Source organism: Enoplosus armatus, chromosome 21, assembly GCF_043641665.1.
Source record: "Enoplosus armatus isolate fEnoArm2 chromosome 21, fEnoArm2.hap1, whole genome shotgun sequence".
NCBI lineage: Eukaryota > Metazoa > Chordata > Actinopteri > Centrarchiformes > Enoplosidae > Enoplosus > Enoplosus armatus.
The window spans coordinates 18,752,934-18,775,570 of NC_092200.1; the positions used below are offsets into that span (position 1 = coordinate 18,752,934).

The window sequence follows — 22,637 nt, forward strand, 5'->3', positions numbered from 1 at the left end:
GCAACACTTTCTGTGTGAGATCCTATCGTAGCTATACATGCTTAGAAAAAGAAACAATTGTCACTGACAATTACACCCCACTGCTATGGAAAGCAAAAAAAAAAAAAAAAACAGGGAGAAAGAAATACTTAAGCCACGAGCCACATTATGATATGTGACGTTATGTGGGGTGAAGGGGGGGTGAGGGGGCAATCTTGCACTGAACATACTTGTGGAATAATGGAATTCAAGTTAAACTCTCAGGCTGCTGTAACATCTTTTACATGTCGCCTTTGGAATATTCTCTCCTGCTAAACGAAAAAGGAAAAACAACAACAACGACAACAACAAAAAGCTACACCCGGTGGTCGGTAGAGCTTCTGTACTTGCAATCATGGATAGAGGATGGCAAGAGCAGCTTGCCTTCTCACTAAGCCCCACAAATATCCAATACCAATGTGCCTCGAAAAGCATGGGAGGGTAATCAATGAACATGTCCAGCTGCAGAAACAGTTGATATTGTCAAGTAAGGCACATAAGTACTGTATGTTTTCAAACTAAACTCAAGAATTAAACACCGATCTACATCAAACTCTCATACAGGAGGACATCGTGTCAATGTTTTGCTTGACATAGAAATACAGAGGTACAGTTAAGAATAGCTGGGAAGATCCAGTACCTGCAACATACTCAATTGTTCTCTTTAAAAAAAAAAAAAAAAAAAAAACAGAAAAGAAAAAGGTTTCAGTCTCTCTCAAGGAATGACAGGATCAACAAAACCCCAACAACGACAACACCCCCCACACACACATACACACACACTCCCCCCCCCCCCCGGTGTCCAGAAACAGTCCGAAAGGCTTCTGACCGCTAAGCTCTCTGAGGTGGCGAGCCCTGGTACTGTCAAGGAGTTTGTGTTGTCGAGACTCTTTAAATGGTGGACTTGGAGAAGGAGACTCTCAGGTGCTGGTTGCCTCCCATGTTGTAGTTGTGAAGGTCGATCAGGGCCTGGATGGCCTCCTCCACTGTTAGCATCTGGATCAGGGCCATTTTGCGATCCCTGAAAAAGAAAAAAAACAAAAAACATAGCACAGTGGTACAACACGTTCAAAACAGAGATCTTCAAGATCTTCAAACAGTAACAAACTGTTTGTCAGGCCCCCGTTCAGGGTAGGTCTACGTACTGGAAAAACTTGAACGCTTTCACGGTGCCCCCAGCGTTGGAGAAGAGCAGCCGCAGGTCATCCTCCGTCACGTCTTGTCTATTAAAATAAAGAAAGGTTTACAGATTACAGTCGGGAAGGACATTTCAGGAGAGTCGACAGTTCTCATGGCGACTCATCCTTTGGCATAAAGTGGTTTGAATGAAAACTGCGAGGTATGTGGATTATCTATATCGTCATCAGATGATAGCCGACGGGTTCCAGGACTACTATTTGGGTGGGCTGATCCCAGGGTCCTGTCAGGCTGCATTCAGCCCAAATCAGGCGTTGCGGTTGAAAAAACGCCAGTCCTCCCGTTCATTGTGAATGCACAACCCTGCGTTAATCGCTGCAACGTCAGATTGGGTCTGAATGCATCCTTCTACTGCATGCTGGGTCGCTGGGACCCTTAATGGAACCAAGCCGGTGTTAATTAAATTTGTTTCAAGGGATATTTGAGACGCAGCCTTCTTCAGCATCTAACAACAGGGCCGACTGATCCTGAGCCGACTGCCCCGGTACCTACGGGATGTTGGAGAGGTGGAGGGTGGCGGACGGCGGGAAGATGTTCTGAAAGTTCTTGGAGCCGGGCTTCTTGAAGCGGTGAAGCGGGGAGTTGGCGTAGTCCTTGGTCAGGCCCTGGTCGTCCAGGCCGTCGCGAGGCAGCGCCACCGTCTGGTGCTTGGACAGCGTCACCCGGATGATCTTGCCGTACATCTTTTGGCCGTTCAGGTGGCTCATTGCTTCGGGGGGGGGGGGGAAGAGACACCAGCGGTTAGGGTGCTGCCGTTATGTGGCATTCACTGTACCAACTGAACCCAATGAGAAGAGATACATGTGAATTCACTGCATTCGAGACTAGATCCACACCCATAACATGAGAGACGCTGCTCAGGTTTATGTCATCAGACTTATCATACAACAACAAACGGGAGGCTGGACAGCGGAGACCTGTCTATCAGGGAGTGATAACAGGTTCTACTTGGAAATGTTGGGGTCTTATTGGAGCCCTTGTCGTTTCATCTTGTGACGCGCGTCTATATCCGACTTTGGTAAAATAAGTTTAAAAAAAACAACAAATTGATTCAAATTCAAATATTTGTCAGTGGCACAGTGAAGTCCTGGCGAAAAGGACAACTAGGCGTCTGGCTCACCTAGCTGGGCCTGGTTGGCGTCGGACATCTGAATGAGGGCGCTGTCCTTCTTATTGTAAAGAATTTTCACCCTCTGGACATCGCCGTACACTCCTGCATCAAGAGACGCCAGCGGGCAGAGGGAGACGAGGCGGGGTGGAGAGAGAAAGCAGACAGTTAGGAAAACAAAACAAAAAGTTAGCATTGGAGACAAGGATATATATATATATATATATTTTTTTTTTTTTGAAATAAGGACAAGAAAAAAAGACGAGAGAATAGAGTACACACAAGAAATTTACAGTAGACTTTTAGAGTGAGAGGTGTGTAGAAAGAACAGGTTGAGAGAGAAGAGACACCCTCTAAACAGATAAGTTATCAAGTTGTGTCAGATGGCTATAAATAAAAATAAAAATAAAAAACAGCATGCAAAAATAATGACTTAACCGTGCATTAACAGATTACTACATAATGAATTTTAGGGTAAAAGTAATGAACATTAACCCAAACCAATAAACAGGGGAGGGGGGGGGCAAAATGTATTACAAATTACCAAACAAGCTACTGTGCGCAAACAAATGAACATAAGCTTGTAATAATAATAATAATAATAATGATATCAATAATAATGACAAATGTCTCAAAGATAGAATGGAAATAGAACAAAAAGAGAAGGTAGAAGAGAGAGAGAGAAAGAGAGAGAGAGAGAGAGAAAGAGAGAGAGAGAGAGAGAGAGAGCTAACGATAACATACCGAAGAGGGTAAACAGACTTTGGGGCGTAACCATCTTTAGAGGGAGAGAAGAGCAACAAGCAGCGTGAGACAGGTAGAGAGGTAGAAGAGTCGGAGCGGAGCGGAGGTAGAGATGGACAGATCGATCCAGAACGGAGGTAGGTAGGAGGAATGGTGGTTTTTGTTTTCCCCCCGGAGAGTGATGGAGGTGGTGGGTCATGGAGGAGGGGAGCAGGCGGCGGAAGAGGAGGTCATGGAGGGAGGGAGGGAGGGAGAGGGGGTTAATGTCGGAGAAGGAGGAGGAGGAGGAGGAGGTGGAGGTTTGATGGGGTTAAAAGTCCCCCACCGGCACGCGGAGTTGAGGGGGAGGCAGGATGGATGGAGGGGGAGGAGGTGGGGTCGGGGGGGGGGAGAGAGAGAGAGAGAGAGAGAGAGAGAGAGAGAGAGAGAGAGAGAGAGAGAGAGAGAGAGAGAGGGGAGATGAAGAGGGAGGCAAATGCAAATTGGGGGGGAAAAAATAAAAAATAAATAAAAGTGAGGATGGGGAAGGGACAAAAAATAAAATATAGGTCAGTACACTGGAATAATGCAGGTAGTTTGGTCAGAGAATAATGGCTTGGATCAATGTTTTTCTTTAGTCAAAATACAGCAAACAACTTGAGCCAAAATGTCTTTCACCCTGGACAAGCATGGGGTAAAGGTACATCAATGTCAAAAATCATAATAAAACCAGCAATTTCAAACTCATAACAAATGGGATTTTAAAAAAAAACAACAACATGCAGCAGGTCGGAAATGTAAAAGATCTACAATCTTTCAGCGAGGGAGAATGGTAACTACGAGAGTGTGAGAAGCTCGGGGGGGGGGGGGGGGGGGGGTTAGTTATGCATGCGAGAGTTGATGCGAAGGCCACTTGAGTAAAAACAAAACAAACAAAACGTGGCGTTCACACAAGTCCGAAAAAGGCTAAAAAGAACGCTTAAGCGCAGTATCTTGACGTCGGGGGCTCAGTTTGAACGGCTGAGATACTGTCAAAAAGGCTCCGCTATGACACATTCATTCACAGCCAGAGAGAACAGACTGATGAGGAAAGAGACAGAGACGTTAGATGAGACAAGTTCGATTCTGTTGAAGTCACAGTTTTAAAAGAAAAGAAGAACAGGAGGAAGAGGGAGCAGGCGTTTCAAAGAGAGGCAGGTATTTTGCTCCCAGAGGTGAGACACGGGTTAGGAGACCACAGAATGATTTCATATGAGCTTTTCATATGAGCTGAGGAGAGGTGATGAGAGCTTAGAGAGGGAAAACAGAAAAGAGAGAGACAGTTAGCCGGAGTTAGGTACAGTTGGACAAGAGAAGGGGAGGGCAGAACATACGGAGGAGGAAAGAGGGGAGGGTTTTTGGTGCGGTGACAGAAACAGCAAATCCCCCTCTCTCTTACAGGGACATAATGAGTCTTGACCAAAAGGAGAAATAATCATTAAAAAAAAAAAAAACAGCAAGGCCCTGGGCATGTAAAGGACACAGCAAAGAAAATGGTTAGACATATCATAACTAGCTGGAATAACAAGCGGTCCAGTCCATCTCTTCCAACCAAAAAAAACAAGCGGTGTAATGTCAATGCGTGCTCTGGGACAGTTCAGTGATTAGTGATGACTATCAGAACAGACACCAGACAATGAGGTTGCGCACAACCTCAAAGCTGAGGCTCAAAATGTTCCTAAAAAAACAAAAACAAACATAAGACAGAACATGAGAGGATTTTCTGGGGATGCGGACTCGTTGCCTGGCTCAGATATTACTGGCCTGACTACAGAGAGAGACATTTTGTAGATGATAAAAATAAAAATTGCGAACAAATCTAATGGGGGGCACAGAAACCACTGTCTCGTTCTCTGCTGTCTTACTTTGAAAGACTTTCTGTTACTTGGCATAAAAACTGAATTGTTGGTAAATATGTCAAATTAAGTGGTTTAAGTGATTCGTGTTGAGTTCTCGGGTCAAATATGTACAAAGAAAAATCTAGACGCACGACAATGAGAATGGAAATGGTGGCACAAGGAGGACACATTTTAAAAAAAGAAAAGGAGGGGTGGGAAAGTGGTGGGAAGGGTTGGTGGACTTTAAGTGAGTGTGTGTGTGTGTGTGTGTGTAGGTGTGTGACTGACCTCCTCGTTGAGGTTGCTGACCAGCAGGACCCCGCTGGAGCCCGCCTGTCCAGCCAGGGCCACCCTCCCCGCAGCAGCAGCAGCAGCCGCTGCCGCGCTCAGGGGGTTCAGGGCTCCTGACAGGAAGCACACAAGACAATCATGGAATGGAGAGCAGCACTTCCACGAAACCACGGCGTTACAACACTGTGCAAGGGTGCCACTTTTAAAGTGGCAGCAGTATTTTTGACTCAGTCTCTATTAATTCCATTTGAACTGTTTAAAAACAGGAAAATCGCATCGTTTAGAACCAATAACCACACGTTGAAATGCAGCCATTGGGTTTAAAAACAACAACAAGATGAAAGGAAGAAAAATAAAAAGTGTGATCTACCTGGGATCTTACCGAGGAGGGAGTTGGAGTCTTTGCTGAAGGCAGCGGCCACCGTGGGGTCGAGGCTGGGCTGGCCGTCGCCGGCGGGCAGCTCGGGCCGCGTGTAGTCGCGACTCTTGTCGTTGTTGTACTTGACATTTAGATTGACCAGCTTGGAGAAGTCGATGCGCAGCGTGCAACATGAATTGTAGATGTTCTGACCGTCCAGTGCCTGGCAGGGGTTAAAAAGAAAAAAAAATAAGAAAATTCACCATACTCCATGTGAGTCCACGTGAGTGGTAATAAAGATTCGTGGGGGCTGCAGGTAAACAACCTCTTACCAGTTTGGCCTGCTGTGCGTTGACGGGGTCGCTGAACTGCAGAAGGGCCTGGAACTGATTGTTCTTGGTGAATGTGATTATCTTCATGACCGTGCCAAACTTGGAGAAAATCTGCCGACAGAAACGACGAGACACAACCTTTAACATTCAAGTGCCAAAGAGCCATTTGTTACTACTGCGCGGGGTCAAAAACCAGCCATCGCCTGCCTGTTGTAGCACGTCCAGCGTTACGGGGTAGAACATGTTGTCGATGATGATCCGCAGCACGGGACTGGAGGCGGCGGCGAGAGCTTCCTGGACATCCGAGCTCGGTGACCCACCGGACTGGACTGCCGACACTGCCTGAAGCACCGCCTGGGTCCGCTGCGGGCCAAACACAAGCCGTCAGTCACCATCTCTTTACAATGGAGCCCGACACAGAGGACGGTGACCCATTTTACTTCATTACTAATGCAAAGAAAAACGGAACAAGCATGGACATACATGTCCAGCCAAATACTAAGACAGGTGGCCTCCATGATTGTTGGGAGTTAGACATAGGGAAGTTTTAGACCTCAAGTTCGCTCCGAATTTCAAAGTATTAAAGACAGCCAAACCTTCCAATAGCTGTGTATTAGAAGCTTTTCCGCAATGGAAATTGAGCCAATTAATAAAACAAACTGTCGTAGTGTTTGGTTCGAATGAAAACCTGCAGACTCTTAAGCCCGAGCACGGTAGTCCAGGAGTCGGGGCTCTACTAACCTGATTGCCAGCGTCAGTTTTGAGTTCTTTGTGATTGGAGTACTGAATGAAGACGGGGACGTTGCGGACATGAGGAGTTACGGTGGTGTAGTAGTTAACCATCGTGATGGCCGCCTCTTCCGTCCCCATCTCCAAGAACGCCTGGAAGAAGAGAGGGGAGAAAAACAAAGCTCTTGATACATTCCCCGCCAGTTACCGTTCAATAATTATCTGATCAGTTAGACTCAGTTTCCACTACATTTGGAACATTTTCATTGAAATTACTTTAAGTGAATTTAGATATCCTGCAAGTAACGGGTAAACAAATAAACAAGACAGGCCCAAGTGTTCACCAAGGCGAATTGTAACTCAACAGAATCGTTATCAGGCCAACACAGATGAAGTTGTCTGAACGTTGAGATGAGGCAGCTGCCGATCGATCGAGGCTAGGTGTCACGCTGACATTGGTACTGCGAGGAGAACAAAAGCAGCTGCACTTGACAGGAATCTAGGGGAGGGGGGGGGGGCAAATGCCAAGTGCCTCCTACGGCCCTCCTCAGCAAGCAGACAATAGGCTTTTGTGTGGAGCCCGGGGCATGTTTCAGATGCGGTTCAAGATAGCAAGACTGAATGCGGCCAAAGTACTCGTGTGATACAGTAAGATGTCTTGGTCTGTCGGGATTCCACCCACCCCAGTATGAATTCATCTGTGGTGTAAAGCGGAAGCCCAACAGGATGTTCCGCGGTTCCCCACTCACCTGGTTCTTTCCCTTCAGTGTGAGGATATTGGTGACTTTGCCGAAAGGCAAGCCGAGGGCGATGACCTCCGTCTCCGAGACCTCGTTGGGCAGCTTCCTGATGTGGAGCACGCGGGAGGGTGGGGCCTCCTCCACCTTCTGCTTTTTACTGTCACTGCCATTGGAAGCGCCATCTAAAAAAAATTTTTTTTTTTACATAAACAGTGATTAACAGGGCTGATGAATGCAATGATAGCCAGCGTAATTGAAAGGATGAGACTGGCGATATTCTGCATTTTTGTTGTTGTCAACAAATCTCATGAAAAAGGCCAAAACCAACAATGTGTGCTGGGGGTGGGGGGGTTTCTGATTACTTTCCTCATTGAGTAATGACTTAACGCTTCAGGAATGTGACAAATATTTGTAACGACTTACTTTTTAAAAGTTAAAACTTAACAGAGCAGAGAAAAAAAACGGGTTGACTGTTTAACATTCATATTCTGAAACTGCAGCACAGAAAAAAACATTTTGCATACGCAACATGCTGACACAATGATGGAATCTATCGCCACTCATGACAATTTATTTGTCATTAATGCATTTACACTATTACAGAGCAACCACTGTTACATTTTGTACTGCTCAATATATTCATCTGAAGCTCGGTTTTCTTGGGGGCGGAAACAACGAAAGCACACGAATCGTCTTGATTTGCTGTATGCTGAGAACGCTTCACAGTGTCGAATGTTAGAGGTGAGCTGTTACAAAGCCAGCATCGTGGGACTGGGACAGCCTGCCTTTGAAGAACCGTCCATCCACCTTTGCCAGGCTGGTTGTTCAAGATCGCCAATGGTTGATATTGCGAGGCCACCTAAATAAAAAGGCAGTCTGAGAGCCTTTATCTCACTTTATTAGACTGGGCCCTGGGGGCACACTAGCTTGGATGTCGGAATGGTAGACTGGGACTTTGATTAAAGACAATCTAACAAAAGCCTTGTGTATGCCTTCCAACATTCTTATTTTGTTGGCAGGGTGTTTAATAGCCCGAGTCTGTCCGTCTTCTCTTTGTGGCAGCACGAACAGCTCTTTCGGTCACCCATAATTCGGCAGCTTTCTCCGAGATGCTTTTGATATCATCTAAAACAGCGAGGAGGCATTAACATGCAGTGGTATCCACTATGTCTGTTCCAGTCACATGCTGTGGTGTGTGGGTGCCCACCTACTGAGGAGCGTGATGTTGTTCAGACACTAAATAGCTCCCGTGAGAGAACGGTTCAACTCGCGCAGCCTGTTTCACTTTCTCAACACCTAGTAATCCTCGGTTCCTTCTAATGCCGGCTGCCACTACCGGTCAAATGGCGTCCCGCAAATTCCGTCAAAGCCCCCACCCTGTTCCGGGGTGGTCGGAACGAACTCACCACTGATACTGCTCATGCCAGAGTTGGGACTGTTGTACATACTCAGCTCGTCTGATCCCCTCTGCAGAAAAAGAGACAAAGACGAGACAAGTCAGGCACAGTTGTGAAATAATGGGGGGGGGGGGGTATTTCCATTTTCCAGACAGGCTCTCAAAGACAACAATACAACAGGAGGTCTCTGAAGACAGTTTAAAGTACCAGAAGGAGGGTAGAGGAGTAGGTGGAAAGGGACATAAAACCGCATAAGAGTGGTCTGGCTCCTCCTTTTTCTGGTGTGGGTTTAATCTTGCTGAATTTAAGATGTCAAGATGTGTCATTTCATCCTGAGCTATACTAGGTCCCAGAAGGCTTGCTGGAGCTGACGGGCGCCCTGTGCTCTTAAACCTGACTGATGGGATGAAGAGGAACCTGGCTAGGGACCCATTACACGCACAACTTTATAATAGCTTCCACCCCCCCCCCCCTCCCCCTTTTTTCCTTGTTTCTGTCTGACTGAATTTGAAGCAATTGTTCTTTTGTCACTAACATTCTTTATGGTTACGATAAACTAGACGTCGCGGGCCCGGCTGCAGCGACATGACACAAATAAATTGAGAGGGTAATAAAGTTGTCCGACACGGGCCAAAATGAGAGCACACGGTGCACGAGATCCAAGAAAAGATTTCTCTCCCAACAGCTGGCAACCCTCTTATGTGTTCTTTTTTTTCTTGGACATTGAAATATTGATGAAATAAACAGGGCGGCAAAGACCCGCCATATCAGAGGAATCAGTATTTTATGGCTGCTCCGTTTCCCCTCGAGAGAGAGAACTTTAACTTTATTTCGTGCGGACGGAAATGCGGCCGGCACTCAACAAATCAGGTTAGGTGGCAAAGCGCTCGCACGAGGAAACCACGTTTGTGTGGTGATCAGCAAGGGCGCCAGCCCGACCCGTTTCATTACGGCAATTCTAATGCTATGGAAGCGCACAAACTAAATATTTTACAGACGTCTGATTGTTCTGGCATTAACATGAGGGTACGTCGAAAACCAAAAAAATGTGTTGTGTTACAAAAGCGTTTAAAATACAGGGGGAAGCCAGATTTTTCTTATTTTTGTTCAGTAGAATCGACTGTAAATCCATTATAACCACCAGTCCAAAAAAATTAACGAGCTAAAAATGATATTCACTTCGATGCAGGATGGAGGGTTTTGTTACAAAACACACTAAATGTGCTAGAAATGTTGAAGTTAGGGCTGAATAGACTGATGGCAAAATGTATGATATTTTATTAATCATCCAAGTTAGAAAAAACGCAAAAAATGTACTGGTTCAAATGTCGCAAGTGTGAATATTTGCTGATTTTCTTAGTACTGTATGATAGTAAGTTGAGTTTTGAACTATTACACATGCACTTTTCACTGTTTTCGGACATTTTATAGAACAAATGATTAACCGATTAATCGAGTTAACAATCTGCTGATTAACTGATAATGAACAAAAAATAGCTATTTACTGTCCTAGCAGAAGTTTATACTGCCCCCTTTGAAGAAAATTTGAAAAATATATTTCAGAATTACAGCCTCGGTGTTTAATGTTAAGAACCCATTTGGGAAGGAACATTTCTAATGTGCGGTGGCCTTAAAGCTCAGCTTAAGAAAGCACATGTAAATCAACACAACACAAGCAAAGTAAGATAAATATCTTCACCAATTTGGCAACACAGAATTTAGACAAAAAAAAAAGCTGCAAAGTGAGAAAATACACAACCAAATACAGGAGCATGTAAAGCAATGCAAGTAGCACAGGGGACACTAAAAATGATGGACACGCCCGGACGCTGGGATAAGCTTTTTTTAACCACAAAAAAAAAAAATATATATATATATATATATATATTATTATATATATTTTTTAGCTAATTTTTCCCAACACCACCTACAGATTGCCGAATTCAATGACTTCACAATAATTTAAAGTGGCAAACCATGGCAACGACAAGCGTGTCCCAGCCGATGTGTCCATGACTTCTAGTAGTGTCTATATATATATATATATATATATATATTCTATATTAAACTGTGAATAATGTCCGCTCAACACTTCTTTTTATCAATCAAGTCAGAAGTATGGCTATTTGACCAGTCTTTGAGACTTCGACACCTTAACTAATATTCAAAAGGAATTCAGTTAACCCTTAAATGCATAGCTTGGGTCTTTTTAGCGGCCTGGGACTGTTACAGCCAGCCTAATTCATTCATTTAATTCGATTAGGCAATCAGCTCCCTGCTATTCTGTAAACGTAGTTGGGTTCAAAATGTCAAAGAAATGACAAAGCCTTGTTTTTCCTAATGTTTTTCTCTAAAACGTTCATAAGGTCACTCGGTATGTAAAAGTCTTACGTTGTTTATTCACGGTATGCTGGATGCAAGTGTAATGCGTAATGTGTTTTCCCGTTTGCCCTCGTGGTGGCACTGTTGCCTCACTGTTACTAAGAATAAATACAGACGCCATGATGAAAACATTCGGTTGATAGTAACTTAAGTGTCACAGTAACGTGATGGTGCAACACCTTGGCGTCAGGTATGCTGACGTAAGTACTCAGACCCTGAACTCAGAATCTAGTTGAAGCGCCTTTGGCAGCGATTACAGCCTCGGGTCTTCTTCAGAATGACGCAACAAGCTTTGCGAGAACGTTCACAGAGTTGTCCCTAAGCCACTCCTGCTTTGTCTTGGCTGTGTGCTGTGTGGGAGGGGGGGGGGTCGTTGTCCTGTTGGGAGCCGAAACTTTTGGCCCAGTCTGAGGTCCTGAGCAGTCTGCACCAGGTTTTCATTAAGGACATCTCTGTACTCCGATAGTCTTTAAGGTGCTTTTTTTTTTTTTTTTGCAAACTCCAAGCAGGTGCTGCTTATGAGCCAACTGAAATCTTAAATCAAAGTCTGCTCAGCATTTCATCAGTGCTTTCTCACACATCACATCACCCACCCCCTGAGTGCAGAGGAGAGGGCAGGACTGGACGGTAACTAACTGATGAAATTATCATCGGTTGTAGAAATCCGAGATTACATCCACCATCCTCACCCGACACATCTTCACCACCTTCACACGGACCGCCATGACTCACAGTAACGTCCCATTGATCAGCAGGCTCATTTATATGCATCAATACATCAACTGGTGCTTTGCATTGACCATTACATTGAATGTGGGCGTGTAGAGGGTGGGATGTGAGGCTTATCCACGTGCACACGTTTCCAGGTGGGCTGCCATTTATAAAAGGGCACATGGCCTGCAGGCGGGCGTACGCACAGTTTTATTAGTCAGATTTGTTTTTTGGTGCGGCACATACACTTTCCTACGCGCCGTTTTATAAACCAGACCCCAGATCAATGGAGTGTTGCGGCGATGGTTGTTTTTGTGTGGAAGTTTCTCCCATCTCCGCACACGGAGCTCAGCCAGAGTGACCATCGGGATCTTGGTCCTCTCAGTTTGGCAGGGCCGCCAGCCCTCAGAAGAGTGGACGCCACTGGGCTCTTGGGAATCTTCAGTGCATCAGACTTCTTTTTTTGTAGCATTTTGTAGCCCGAGATCTGTGCCTCCACACAATCCTGTCTCTGAGCTGTGCAGGCAGTTCCTTCAACTTCGTGGCTTGGTTTTTGTTCCGATGTGCACTGTCAGCTGTAAGACCTCATATAGACAGGCAAATCAATTGAATTTGCCACAAGTGGACGCCAATCAAGGTGTAGAAACATCTCAAAGAAGATCAAGATAAATGGGGAGCCACCTGAGCTAAATTTCAAGAGTATAGCAAAGGGTCCAAATATTTCAGTTTTTTCTTTTGAATACATTTGGAAACATTTCTAAAATCCTGTTTTTGCGTTGTTACTGTGGGGTATTGAGTGTAGACCGATGAGGTTTACATTTTTATTCGAACGATTTCAGCATGAGGCTGCGACATGTGAAAAAAGTGAAGGGGGTCTGAATACTTTCTGAATGCGCCGTAAATGAGGTATGCAAGACTGTTTTTTTTGCATTTATGCCCATGCATTTAAGGGTTAATGCAGAAAAAAGGATTTCAGAATATCCATTTCTCCAATCTCAAGCTCAGGTTTGTTTTGTTCAACCGCAGCAGTATGCAAGCACTAACAATGTGCATGTTGTTTCATAATGCAACAACAACAACAATAATAATAAAAACGCACCTACAGGCTCGTGTGAAGTGTGCAGTGAACACTGAGCAAAAGCAGAAAAACTCACCTTCACTCCAACTGCAACATCACTGATGCTGAAAAGAGAAACAATTTTCATTCGGTCAAAATGATTAACAAACTGCAAAGTAGCGCGCATTTGTGTTTACTGACATTTGTTGCAGCCAGTCAAAGAACACAGGACTATTCAAAAACGAATGCCAGTTACATAAGACCACCTACAAGCTCAACAAACTATTGGTTCCACTCAGAACCACGGCTGTTTGATTACATATTGTTCATACACAGAATACCTAAATGTCTTGGCATCAGATTCTGATGCCAGTACATTTCCGGTCATTCATTCTGAATACAGAACGCCTCCACACCCATTACACATGCAGGTCACAATACATGTAACTACACACACACACACACAATGTAATGTATGCATGTATAAATACACACACAAATACATATAACCTCTATTCTTAACCACGTCAACATTATCTTCATGCTGTTCCAAGTACCAGTTTCCCATGGGGCTCATTTATGATTCACTTAATGTAACACTTGATGTTATACACATCACTGCCAACTCAGTAACGTTATTACACTATTGGAGTAAAATCAACGGTGGTTCCCATTTAACACAGTGCAGCCTCGCTAGATAATAAGCTAAAAGGTGTTTGTTCAAGCGATGCTGGCACATAACGATTTAAAACTTATCGGAAGATGTAGTAGATTTAGCGGACCGGCTCGGTCGGCTAAGGCTAGCTAGCTAGCTAGCCTAGCTCCAAACACAAAGGACCAACGTTACTGTACATTAGTTAGCATAACGTCTGCTAAACTTGATTAGCATACTGCTACGAAATAGCATTCTGGACAGTGGGAATATAGCGGAACTGTAGCGACACTGTAGCGTCGCCACGGACGCCAAGCAATTTTTTTTTGTTTTAAGTCAAAGATAAGTAACAACGCAGCTAATATAATGAACAGCGGGCGTTAGCGAAGTTGTGCTAGCATTGCTAACATTAGGCACTTCCTTAATGGAAGAGAGCGCGTGGCTATGGAAACCCGTTAACACAAGCACACGACTCCTCCTCGGCTTCTCCATAAAAACGACGCATCCCCGCACATACCCATTGCCCAGCAGCGCCTCGACATAAGTCAAACGCGATATAAGTCGGCGAGCAACGGCGATAAAAAAAAAACAAAAAAACATTACCCGTCCATTTCTGTAGAAAAATTCTCAGCGCCTCCGCCGTCGCTCCTGTTGTCTCTCCAGCTCACGCCGACACTGCGCACGCACACATACACACGGGAGCAAAATGGAGGCAAATTGCGAGACGACGCAACGGCGGAAATGGACGGAAAGTTCCGAAGCTGTTGAGTAGCAGCTAGTAATCTGCAAACTGGGGGTTTGTTGGGGGTGAAACATGTGGTTGTGTTGGTTGGTGATGAAGATGCTGTAACCTCTTTGGAACCGACCTCCGTTTTATTCTGGCAGGGGGACAGACCTGCCCTAACATGCCCCCCTCCAGCTCTAATATCATAAGCAATCCAAAGCCAGTTAGTTTGCCATAACTTCACAAAGGAGGGATTTTGAGGATAAACATTTATTTTTTTTTAAATCACACCCACCTCTCCCACATAAGAGTGAATCAATAAAATGTAAAGGCTTACCATTTAAAATAAAAATAAAAAAAACTCGAATATGAAGAATAAATCAATTAAATCATACATTGGTTGAAAGACCTTTCTCGGAAGTTTCCAGATAATTGTCACAGCATCTGCTGTTACTTTTTATGGTGAGTTCTGTATTCTCAGATAGGCTATAATAGACTCATTTTTTTTTTCTTTAACAGCAAGAAAGGACAATAGCTGCTCGAGTTTCAGATTGCAGATTGTCTGAATCACTGTCATGGCCTGTCTGGGGCCCCCAAAAATGTGTGCTATGTGTGGGGTTCACTAAATGATTTCTTTGGTCACTTTCTTTGGTGGAACAAGCTGTAAACCTCCTAAAGATAATATACAGGAGGTGTCGGCAAACAGTTGCCTATTTACTCATTCCAAAGCCGCAGAGCATTTGGAGTTGTGTTTGTGGCCACCTGACGGATATAAACCACCTGGTGAATGTAAGTCTGCTGTTGGGGGCTGGGCAGGCAGTGCGCAGAGGGCCCATCAGAGCCTTTTCACTGAAAACAGCTGCCTGATGCAGAGTAAGTGAGGCCGAACCCAAGACGGCAAGTTTGGTGACGGTTCTGCGTGTGCTCCCCACGGCAGGCCGCCATTGCACACAACACATAGTCGTTTCATACATTTATCAGTGCAGCTTTCAAACGTCGACTGAAAATATTTCTTTTTAATGCCCTTATAACACCGCGATCAGTCAGTCAGATCAGTCGGAGGGTTTTTTTGAATGGGGTTTTTGGTTAGATCCCCGAAAGTAAGGTCCGTGGCCGAGATTTCGCCGTCTTGTTCTACGGTCGCCAATGAGACGACAGGGGACGTCTTGGCAATTGAACGTCTTCTTGCCGAACGCGGGAAATCATCTAAGCGCTAATCTCTACGTCATCCCGGCAACGCTCTACCCACGAGATGCCTCCTGGACATCTCGAACTTCCTGAAAACATCTGATTTGACACCATGAAAAAGCAACTCCAGGATGTCAAGGGGACCATACACAATAACACGACCCAGGGACCGTTAATTTGGTCCATTCAGACTTATTTTTGTTAGCTGGGCAGTTTGGGACTCCTTCTGCGTGCAAGGGGGAAGGAGAGGAGAGAGAGAGAGAGAGAGAAAAAAAAAACAACAAAAAAAAAAACAGGGCCGTTTTTGCATAATGATTAATCTTGACAGACATACGTCATGCTCCTGGGCTCCTGACAACGTCACGCCCTGGGTGAAATTAACGCCTAACTGCTTATCTTAAAGGACCTGGGATTTAATTAAAAATGACATTTCCCCAAAGACTTGCACTTCTGAGGCTGCCATGTTGAAATTAGCTGATGAGGGGCCCTCTGAGCAAGAGGGAAATAAGCAAACTGTCAAACGCTCAGCAAACCACTGCCGTTTATCAGTCCTGCTCGCTGCTCAGGAAATAACAGTGGACTTGACATCCTGCAATGGCGCCCACTGCACCGCGGATACAAGTCATATTGTTATGAACAAGAAGGAGGCGGGGGGGGGGGGGCAAAAAAAAAAAAACAAGTCTGTCAAATGTGATATGGAGACAAACAATGTGGTTGTGCTACGTAGGGGAACAGGTTGCTGAAATGAGCTCTTAAGTCACGGCAGACATTTTTTTTTTTTTGCCACCGACAAAAGGCACACTTTGTGACTTGAAACGTCCGCATTTCATAATGAGCGCCACTCAAACAGCGAGCCCCCGACAGAATTCAAACTGAAATGCCACACAGTGCATACTCTGCATCCAGGACCCGCAGTTTTGTCAAGGCGTCTCAGGATCACCCCCAAGGAGAGTTGGCCGTGAAGGCCCCAACACTGGCTCCCCCACAGTGAGGGAGGAAGTGCGCCGTCGCCGCTTTAACACTCTCAGCTGCAAAAGTCGCAATGCCGCTGACGTTGCTGTTCGGAGTATTAGGATCACAGCTGTTGCAAGTCTTTTTCTTTTTCTTTTTTTTTTTCTCCTCCCTGATGAGGTTTCTCGTATTTGCATCCTGCCCGTCGACAAAAAAAGAAAGAAAGAAAGAAAGAAAGAAAGAAACATTTTCTGCCTTCTAATAAGCTCGCTGTCCTCAAAGAAAATCCATTCTCCCTGTGGTAGCGCTTGTATGTCTCCGATTGAACTCAATCTCCCGACAACTAATAGGCGAGTTTTCCGTAATATCAGCAGACATAGGAGTCATTTCCGGGGTGAAGAAAGTTAATAAAACGCTTTTACTCCTGGTACTAAAAGTAGGACCAAAATGTGTCACTCTGCACATTTTTCGGCCAATTAGGACACATTTTTTACTCTTGAGACACTTGATAAATACTGGCCCAATATTTGGGCCTCACTGCCTTAAAATATAGTGTTATTTGAAATCTATGTATGCAGACTTTTGTGTGTGTGTGTGTCTTTACCTCACACGCGAAAACACACAGCTTTCATCTCTATGTGTCACAGTAGCAGGAGGACTGTGACGGTGCTCAGTCAGAGGTGATGTCATCACAGAGCGACCTGCGAGGATGAGGGCACTCCGATGCGGGTCGGGCTGCCTGCGCCAGCGGCGGATGGGGGCTGGATGGTGTTGCTGGAGGTGCGAGGCGTGTGTGTGTGTGTGTGTGTGTGTCAGTGGGTGTCGCCTCCGATATCTCCCTCGCCTTTAATCAGCCCACGTTAGTTTTGAGTGTGAGTCGTGCACACACACACACACACACACACACACACACACACACACATAGATGGAGAGTACAGCTACAGTGGAGCTTCCTGCGCGAGCCTTCATTGCTGATGCACGGCCGGTATTCAGGTTGGTAATTTAGCCCCGCACGTTTGAAATTGAAACATTTAAACAGAGAACAGTAACGCCATCAAATGTCATTTGTGTCATGGCAACCGGCAGGGAGATAAAATGCCATCTTGTCTGAGAATGAATATTTCCGCAGGGTCAGAGAACCCATTTTGTCCTTTCCAGTCCCCGCCTGCATGTGTGTGTACTATACTAAAATTCGACACAAAGTGAATGTCAGAAATGTCAGGACACCAACATGGCCGCCGATGACATGGGATGGGGAATTGGCAGATGTAACGGGCATCCTCAGAAGGACGTGCCGCCCCCCCCCCCACCCCGCTACTATTGGAGACTCTTCCCCCACCGCTCCTCGGCGGAGATTTGGAACCTGAGACTTCTTGGAGACGGGGGGAATGGCTCTCTTCAAAGCACATTTCCCGGCGGCGAGGTGCACTCCGAGCCATCCGTCATTAGCCGACATCGGCTGAAGGAGCGCCGTTGTGGTATTATGTAAATGTATTCAGCAGAAGATCACAAACATTCAGGAATTGCCGCGCGTTGCGGAATGTGAATTTCATGTGCTCTGACACAGCGCTGAATAGCTAATGGTGTGCGACTGACCTGTTTGCTTGAATGCCTTGAATGCCACACACACACACACACACACACACACACACACACAAATATTGCGCTGTAAGCTGCAGAATGAGAGGAGAGCGGCGGCAGACTTTCCCACTTCATTTGATCAAATCCGCAAAGTTACTGTCAAAGCAAAGTCATTCATTTTGACAGGGAAGGCGGAGAGGCCTTCAGGACCGGTCTGGACTGATGCGGGCTTTGTGGTGGGGCTGACACGGACACCTATTTTTTCAGGGGCTGAAGCCGCTGACGCTGAAATTTGATCATCAATTAGACTTTAAAAAACACATTCAAAGAAGGCTTTTTGAAAGTAACTCAATCTTCCTCTTACACTTGAAAAGTTGAATTAATAAGAAATAAAACGCAGCCCTGCATGATTCGGTACACTCAGGGTATCGCTATCTGCAGCCTGTCTTGATCCGGCGTGACATTACTGAGTCACTTCATTGACTTTATGGCTCTTGCCTTAAACATTTCAATGGTTTCATTGCAAAAGTTTAAAAAAAGTTCACCAAACCCAATATTGGCGACCCTGGATCATAATGTCACGAAGCTGGTTACCAACTTGTGTCTACCTGCCCAGGGACTGCAGATGGAAAACAGCTAGTAAAGACTAACAATAAATGACACTTGCTCTGGTAACTCCAGGTACTTTGGTTTTCGGTACTTATTGAGAGCAACAGGCCCCAAACACAACACCGACATACTACCACCACATTAAGTTATTTGGGTTAACTTGGTCATGTGCTGCATGTGCCCCTTTTATGTAAATGCGCCCGTGGCTAGACCTGGGTTGACTTGCCGGGATGATGACCACCTCCGTGTGACCGCCTAGCGTGATCGCGGATCCAAGATTTCCAGGATCTCAAGGTGTTCTCAAGCCAGATGAGACCTGTAATCTCTCCAGCGTGTTCCAGGTCAATACTCCGGGGTCTCCTACTGGTTGGATGTGCCCGGAGAACCCCCAAGGGGAGGCGCTTGATCAGATGCCCGAACCACCTCAACTGGCTCCTTTCAACCCGAAATGAGCAGCGGCTCTAGTCCGAGCTCCCTCCGGATGTCTGAAGGCCAAATGGTTCCACCACCCCACTCTGCCACTCCGTGACCTCCACGCGACGGCCAAGACAGCCCAACAACGTCCGGAGCCTTCTGCGTCTCGGGGCAAATCTCATCCGCACCTGGCCTCTTGCCACTTCTTCTCCTCCCTGCTGAACACAGCCTGAGCCAAAGCCCCTCTGCTTTCCCTTCCTTAGTAGTCCAACGGTTCGACCGAATTTCCTCGATGCCACCCAAAAACATCCTTCTCCATCGCCTTCCCGAACTCCACACCCACGACCGGATTTTTGCTGTGGTGACCACCAAAGCCACTGCCCTTCTGGCCTTCCGGTGCCCATCTGCTGCTTTTAGGAGACCCCTGGGCCAGCTTGTCTGTCTCCCACAGATTCTTATTCATGTTGTGGTTCTACAGTTTCTGTTTTAACCCACGGACCACTGAAACTAGAACTAATTATCATCATCTAATCAATGGTGTCATTACAGTTACGATGGCATAACTATGTATTGCACCAACATCACATAGACGTACATGCATCTCATCCCCCCAATCCAGACTCCGACATTAAAACAACCTCACATTCCACATGTGATTATAAACACGTATTGATTTCCAATGTGACTGCGTAGAAGTGTCCACGTCTCTCCGTGGGGACGGCGACTCAGAGAGAGCTGTCTCCTTTGCTTTCCACACTGTACTGAATCAATGTGTCGCGATCCCGGCAACAGCTTCAATATTCTCCCCCGCTCTGTTTCCAATTTGGTGCTCGATTGGAGACATCATTCTTCAGTTGTCTTCACGGGGAGCGGCTGTCAGTGGGGACGCCAAGTCTTGTCCACTGGCCCGGCGGGCTTCTGTATCGTGAGCGCATGCAGGGCCTTCGGGGGCTGACGAGGGGTTTCTCTTGTGTTGCTGTTGTCCTCACAGTTTCTTACGTTTTTGCCATCACCCCACGACAATTGATTTCCACCTTTGAGAATCGCTACGAATAAACACACATACAAAAGTGCATCAAAACATACAGATTTCTTTTTTTTTTTTGTTCAAATTTGTGAAGAGATGGGTGGAGGTGGAGGTCCAAGGAAGATGCCACATGAATTTAAAGCTGCACCAGTCAATATATACATATTTTTTGAATAATAGATCAAGTGACTATGCATAATATATGAAGCTTTTGCTCACAGTGTTGAACCCGAAGAGAACCGTCACCCAATTCTGCAGTTTCCCCTCAGCTCCATGGGACATTCTAGCGTCTTTCAGCTCATAATTTTGGTTTTTGCGACCCATTGCAATTATATGCACACAATGGTAATAAGATATAATAAACACAGTGTGCAAAAGCTGCAAGAAGCTGAATCATTTGTGGGGAAGCTGTTCAGCTAATGGCAACCACATTAGAGCGAACGCAGTTCTCTGATGCTGCTGCTGATGTTCTCCCCGACGTGTGATGAAAGTTGATCTCCGCCTCTGATGCTTTTATAATCTGTTGGTGAGACATCGTCACAGTGCACTTAAAAATAAAACGCCGGCTCCTCTCATGCCACCACTTCACAAAAGGAAAAAAGAAAGAAAGAAAAGAACTCTCAGAGGAAAGCCCTCTTTGTCCCGCAGCCTCGTACCTCATAACCGGCTGTTGCTGCTAAGGCAGCGGGTGGAATCGGGACACTGAAGCGTTTACCTGATTCACCTGATTGAGCCAATTAGCATGCATCACGCCAACAGCGTCCCCTGTGAGGGTTGTGATAATTTGGGCTATTGTGTTCCGTGTTTCCACCCTCAAGAAGTTAGGCTATACTCCAATTAATCCGCCCCACCCTCTCAGTAGTATGATTGAGGCTGACAGGGCACTGAGTTCATACATATAGTCCTCAATGAATAATAGTATGGCTATTAGCATGGACGTGCAGAGGATGTTCGAGGGGCAGGGGCCCAAATTCATGAAAGCCGAATGTTGCAAATAATTCATTATAATAATATATGATATATATATAATACATGCCTGGAGTGACTACTTTTGCGACACTGGATATTCAAATGCAGGTATTTAAAACAAACCCACGACTGAGTTTGGCTCAAACATGACGGCTACATGACAGTTAATTAATGATACATGTAACAAAAAATCACCAGCCCAACTCTTACCACCCTGCTTGATTTCACACACACACACACACACACACACACACTTGACTTGAATGAACGTTTTTTACGGATACGGGAATTGTTAAAATGTCACATTTCTTAAAGGGAGTTTGGCGTAATGTTTGAATTCAAACTGCTAGTATGTATATTCTCGTTACCACGGAAACACTACTCACCTGCTAAAGTACGACTTCTGACCGCTGTTAGTTATTGGTTTGATTCATTGTTTAATAATGTGTGTCCTGATTGTTGCAATAAATGGTTGCACCTTTGAAACCAAACCAAAGTTGTTGGTTTTTTTTTTGCTGATTGGAAAGTGAAATGTCCTCGGCATCATAGAGCCCCACAAAAGCTATTTAAGAAACACACATGTTGCACTGGGTCATATGTTCCTCTATTACCATGAACACACACACACTGTCATTTTTGTTTTGACTCAATCCCACACACACACACACACACACCATCCTGCTGCCTGAAAACTGTGGTTCAAGTCAAGTCAAGGCAATTTTATTTATATAGCCCAAAAATCCTGAATCACAACAAGCTGTCAAACATAATAATGACATATCCTCGCATTCTAAAGCTGATACCGCGAAAGGGTTCGCATTACACAACATAAGGCCTTTCCCTAGAGGCCTGCCAGTGGCGCCTCGTTCAAGGCCGCAAAACGCGTGGGAGACTGTGCGTTCTCAGTCCTGGGTCCCAGGCTCCCCCCTGGAGTCTCTGGGCGTTTTAAGTCACAGCTGAAGACACGGCTAACCCTCACCCCTATTGTGCAGGCATGATGGAGGGGAGCTAAAACATCAGGAGACAGATTACAGACAGAAAAAGAGAGGCTCGTCACCGGTACTCGGTGATGCGAGTGCGTCAGGGCCGCAGCATTTCATATTCCTCCGGTCTCTGTCTTTTTTTTCTTTTTCATTAGGTTGTTTACCAGTGGAGCTGGATACCGAGCAGTCGGGGGTAGTGTGTGTGTGTGTGTGGGGAGGCGGCGGGGGACGGGGGGGGGGGGGGGGGGGGGTGGGGGGGGTTAGCATGTGAATGTACAAACATTTTTCAAAATTTGATCCAATTCCTGTAATTCTCAAGCCTCCAGTTTTCAAAGGTCCCTCCACTCTCTTTTCCAGCCGGAGCTCCGAAGGCTTACGGAAGTAATATAATCACCCACCCGCCCGCCCGCCCCAACTGCCACCCACCTCGCACCGACCGCCTCCCCCTCACACACTGATGTGGGGCCCATTTGCGCAATATTGGCACAGCTGCAGCGCCCAGAGTGCCTTATGATTATGAAGATGAGGGGAAACAGAGAGCCGCAAGCTGTCTGCTATCTCCTGGGGGGGGGGGGGGGGGGGCTATTTCACCTGATGCACGGTGATTGTTTTATTTTCA

General features: G+C 45.8%; 1 protein-coding gene across 4 annotated transcripts; it reads right to left on the minus strand.

The window, feature by feature from the left end:
- Nucleotides 1–813: 813 nt before the first annotated feature.
- ptbp2a (polypyrimidine tract binding protein 2a) lies at nt 814–14,220 on the minus strand. Of its 4 annotated transcripts, none has more exons than XM_070927776.1 (14): nt 14,176–14,220; nt 13,018–13,045; nt 8,780–8,840; nt 7,383–7,555; nt 6,646–6,786; nt 6,112–6,228; nt 5,905–6,015; nt 5,585–5,795; nt 5,212–5,327; nt 3,068–3,101; nt 2,336–2,428; nt 1,708–1,924; nt 1,164–1,241; nt 814–1,039 (listed from the first exon to the last, which is right to left on the minus strand). In XM_070927776.1, exons 1-14 carry the CDS (start codon nt 14,181–14,183, stop codon nt 910–912), a joined length of 1,518 nt encoding a protein of 505 aa, XP_070783877.1. In that variant the 5' UTR covers nt 14,184–14,220; the 3' UTR covers nt 814–909. The 4 variants fall into 4 exon arrangements, with proteins under 4 accessions (XP_070783877.1, XP_070783876.1, XP_070783875.1 ...); XM_070927775.1 differs by having other exon boundaries at nt 5,597–5,795; nt 6,112–6,267; XM_070927774.1 differs by having other exon boundaries at nt 6,112–6,267.
- Nucleotides 14,221–22,637: the final 8,417 nt, after the last annotated feature.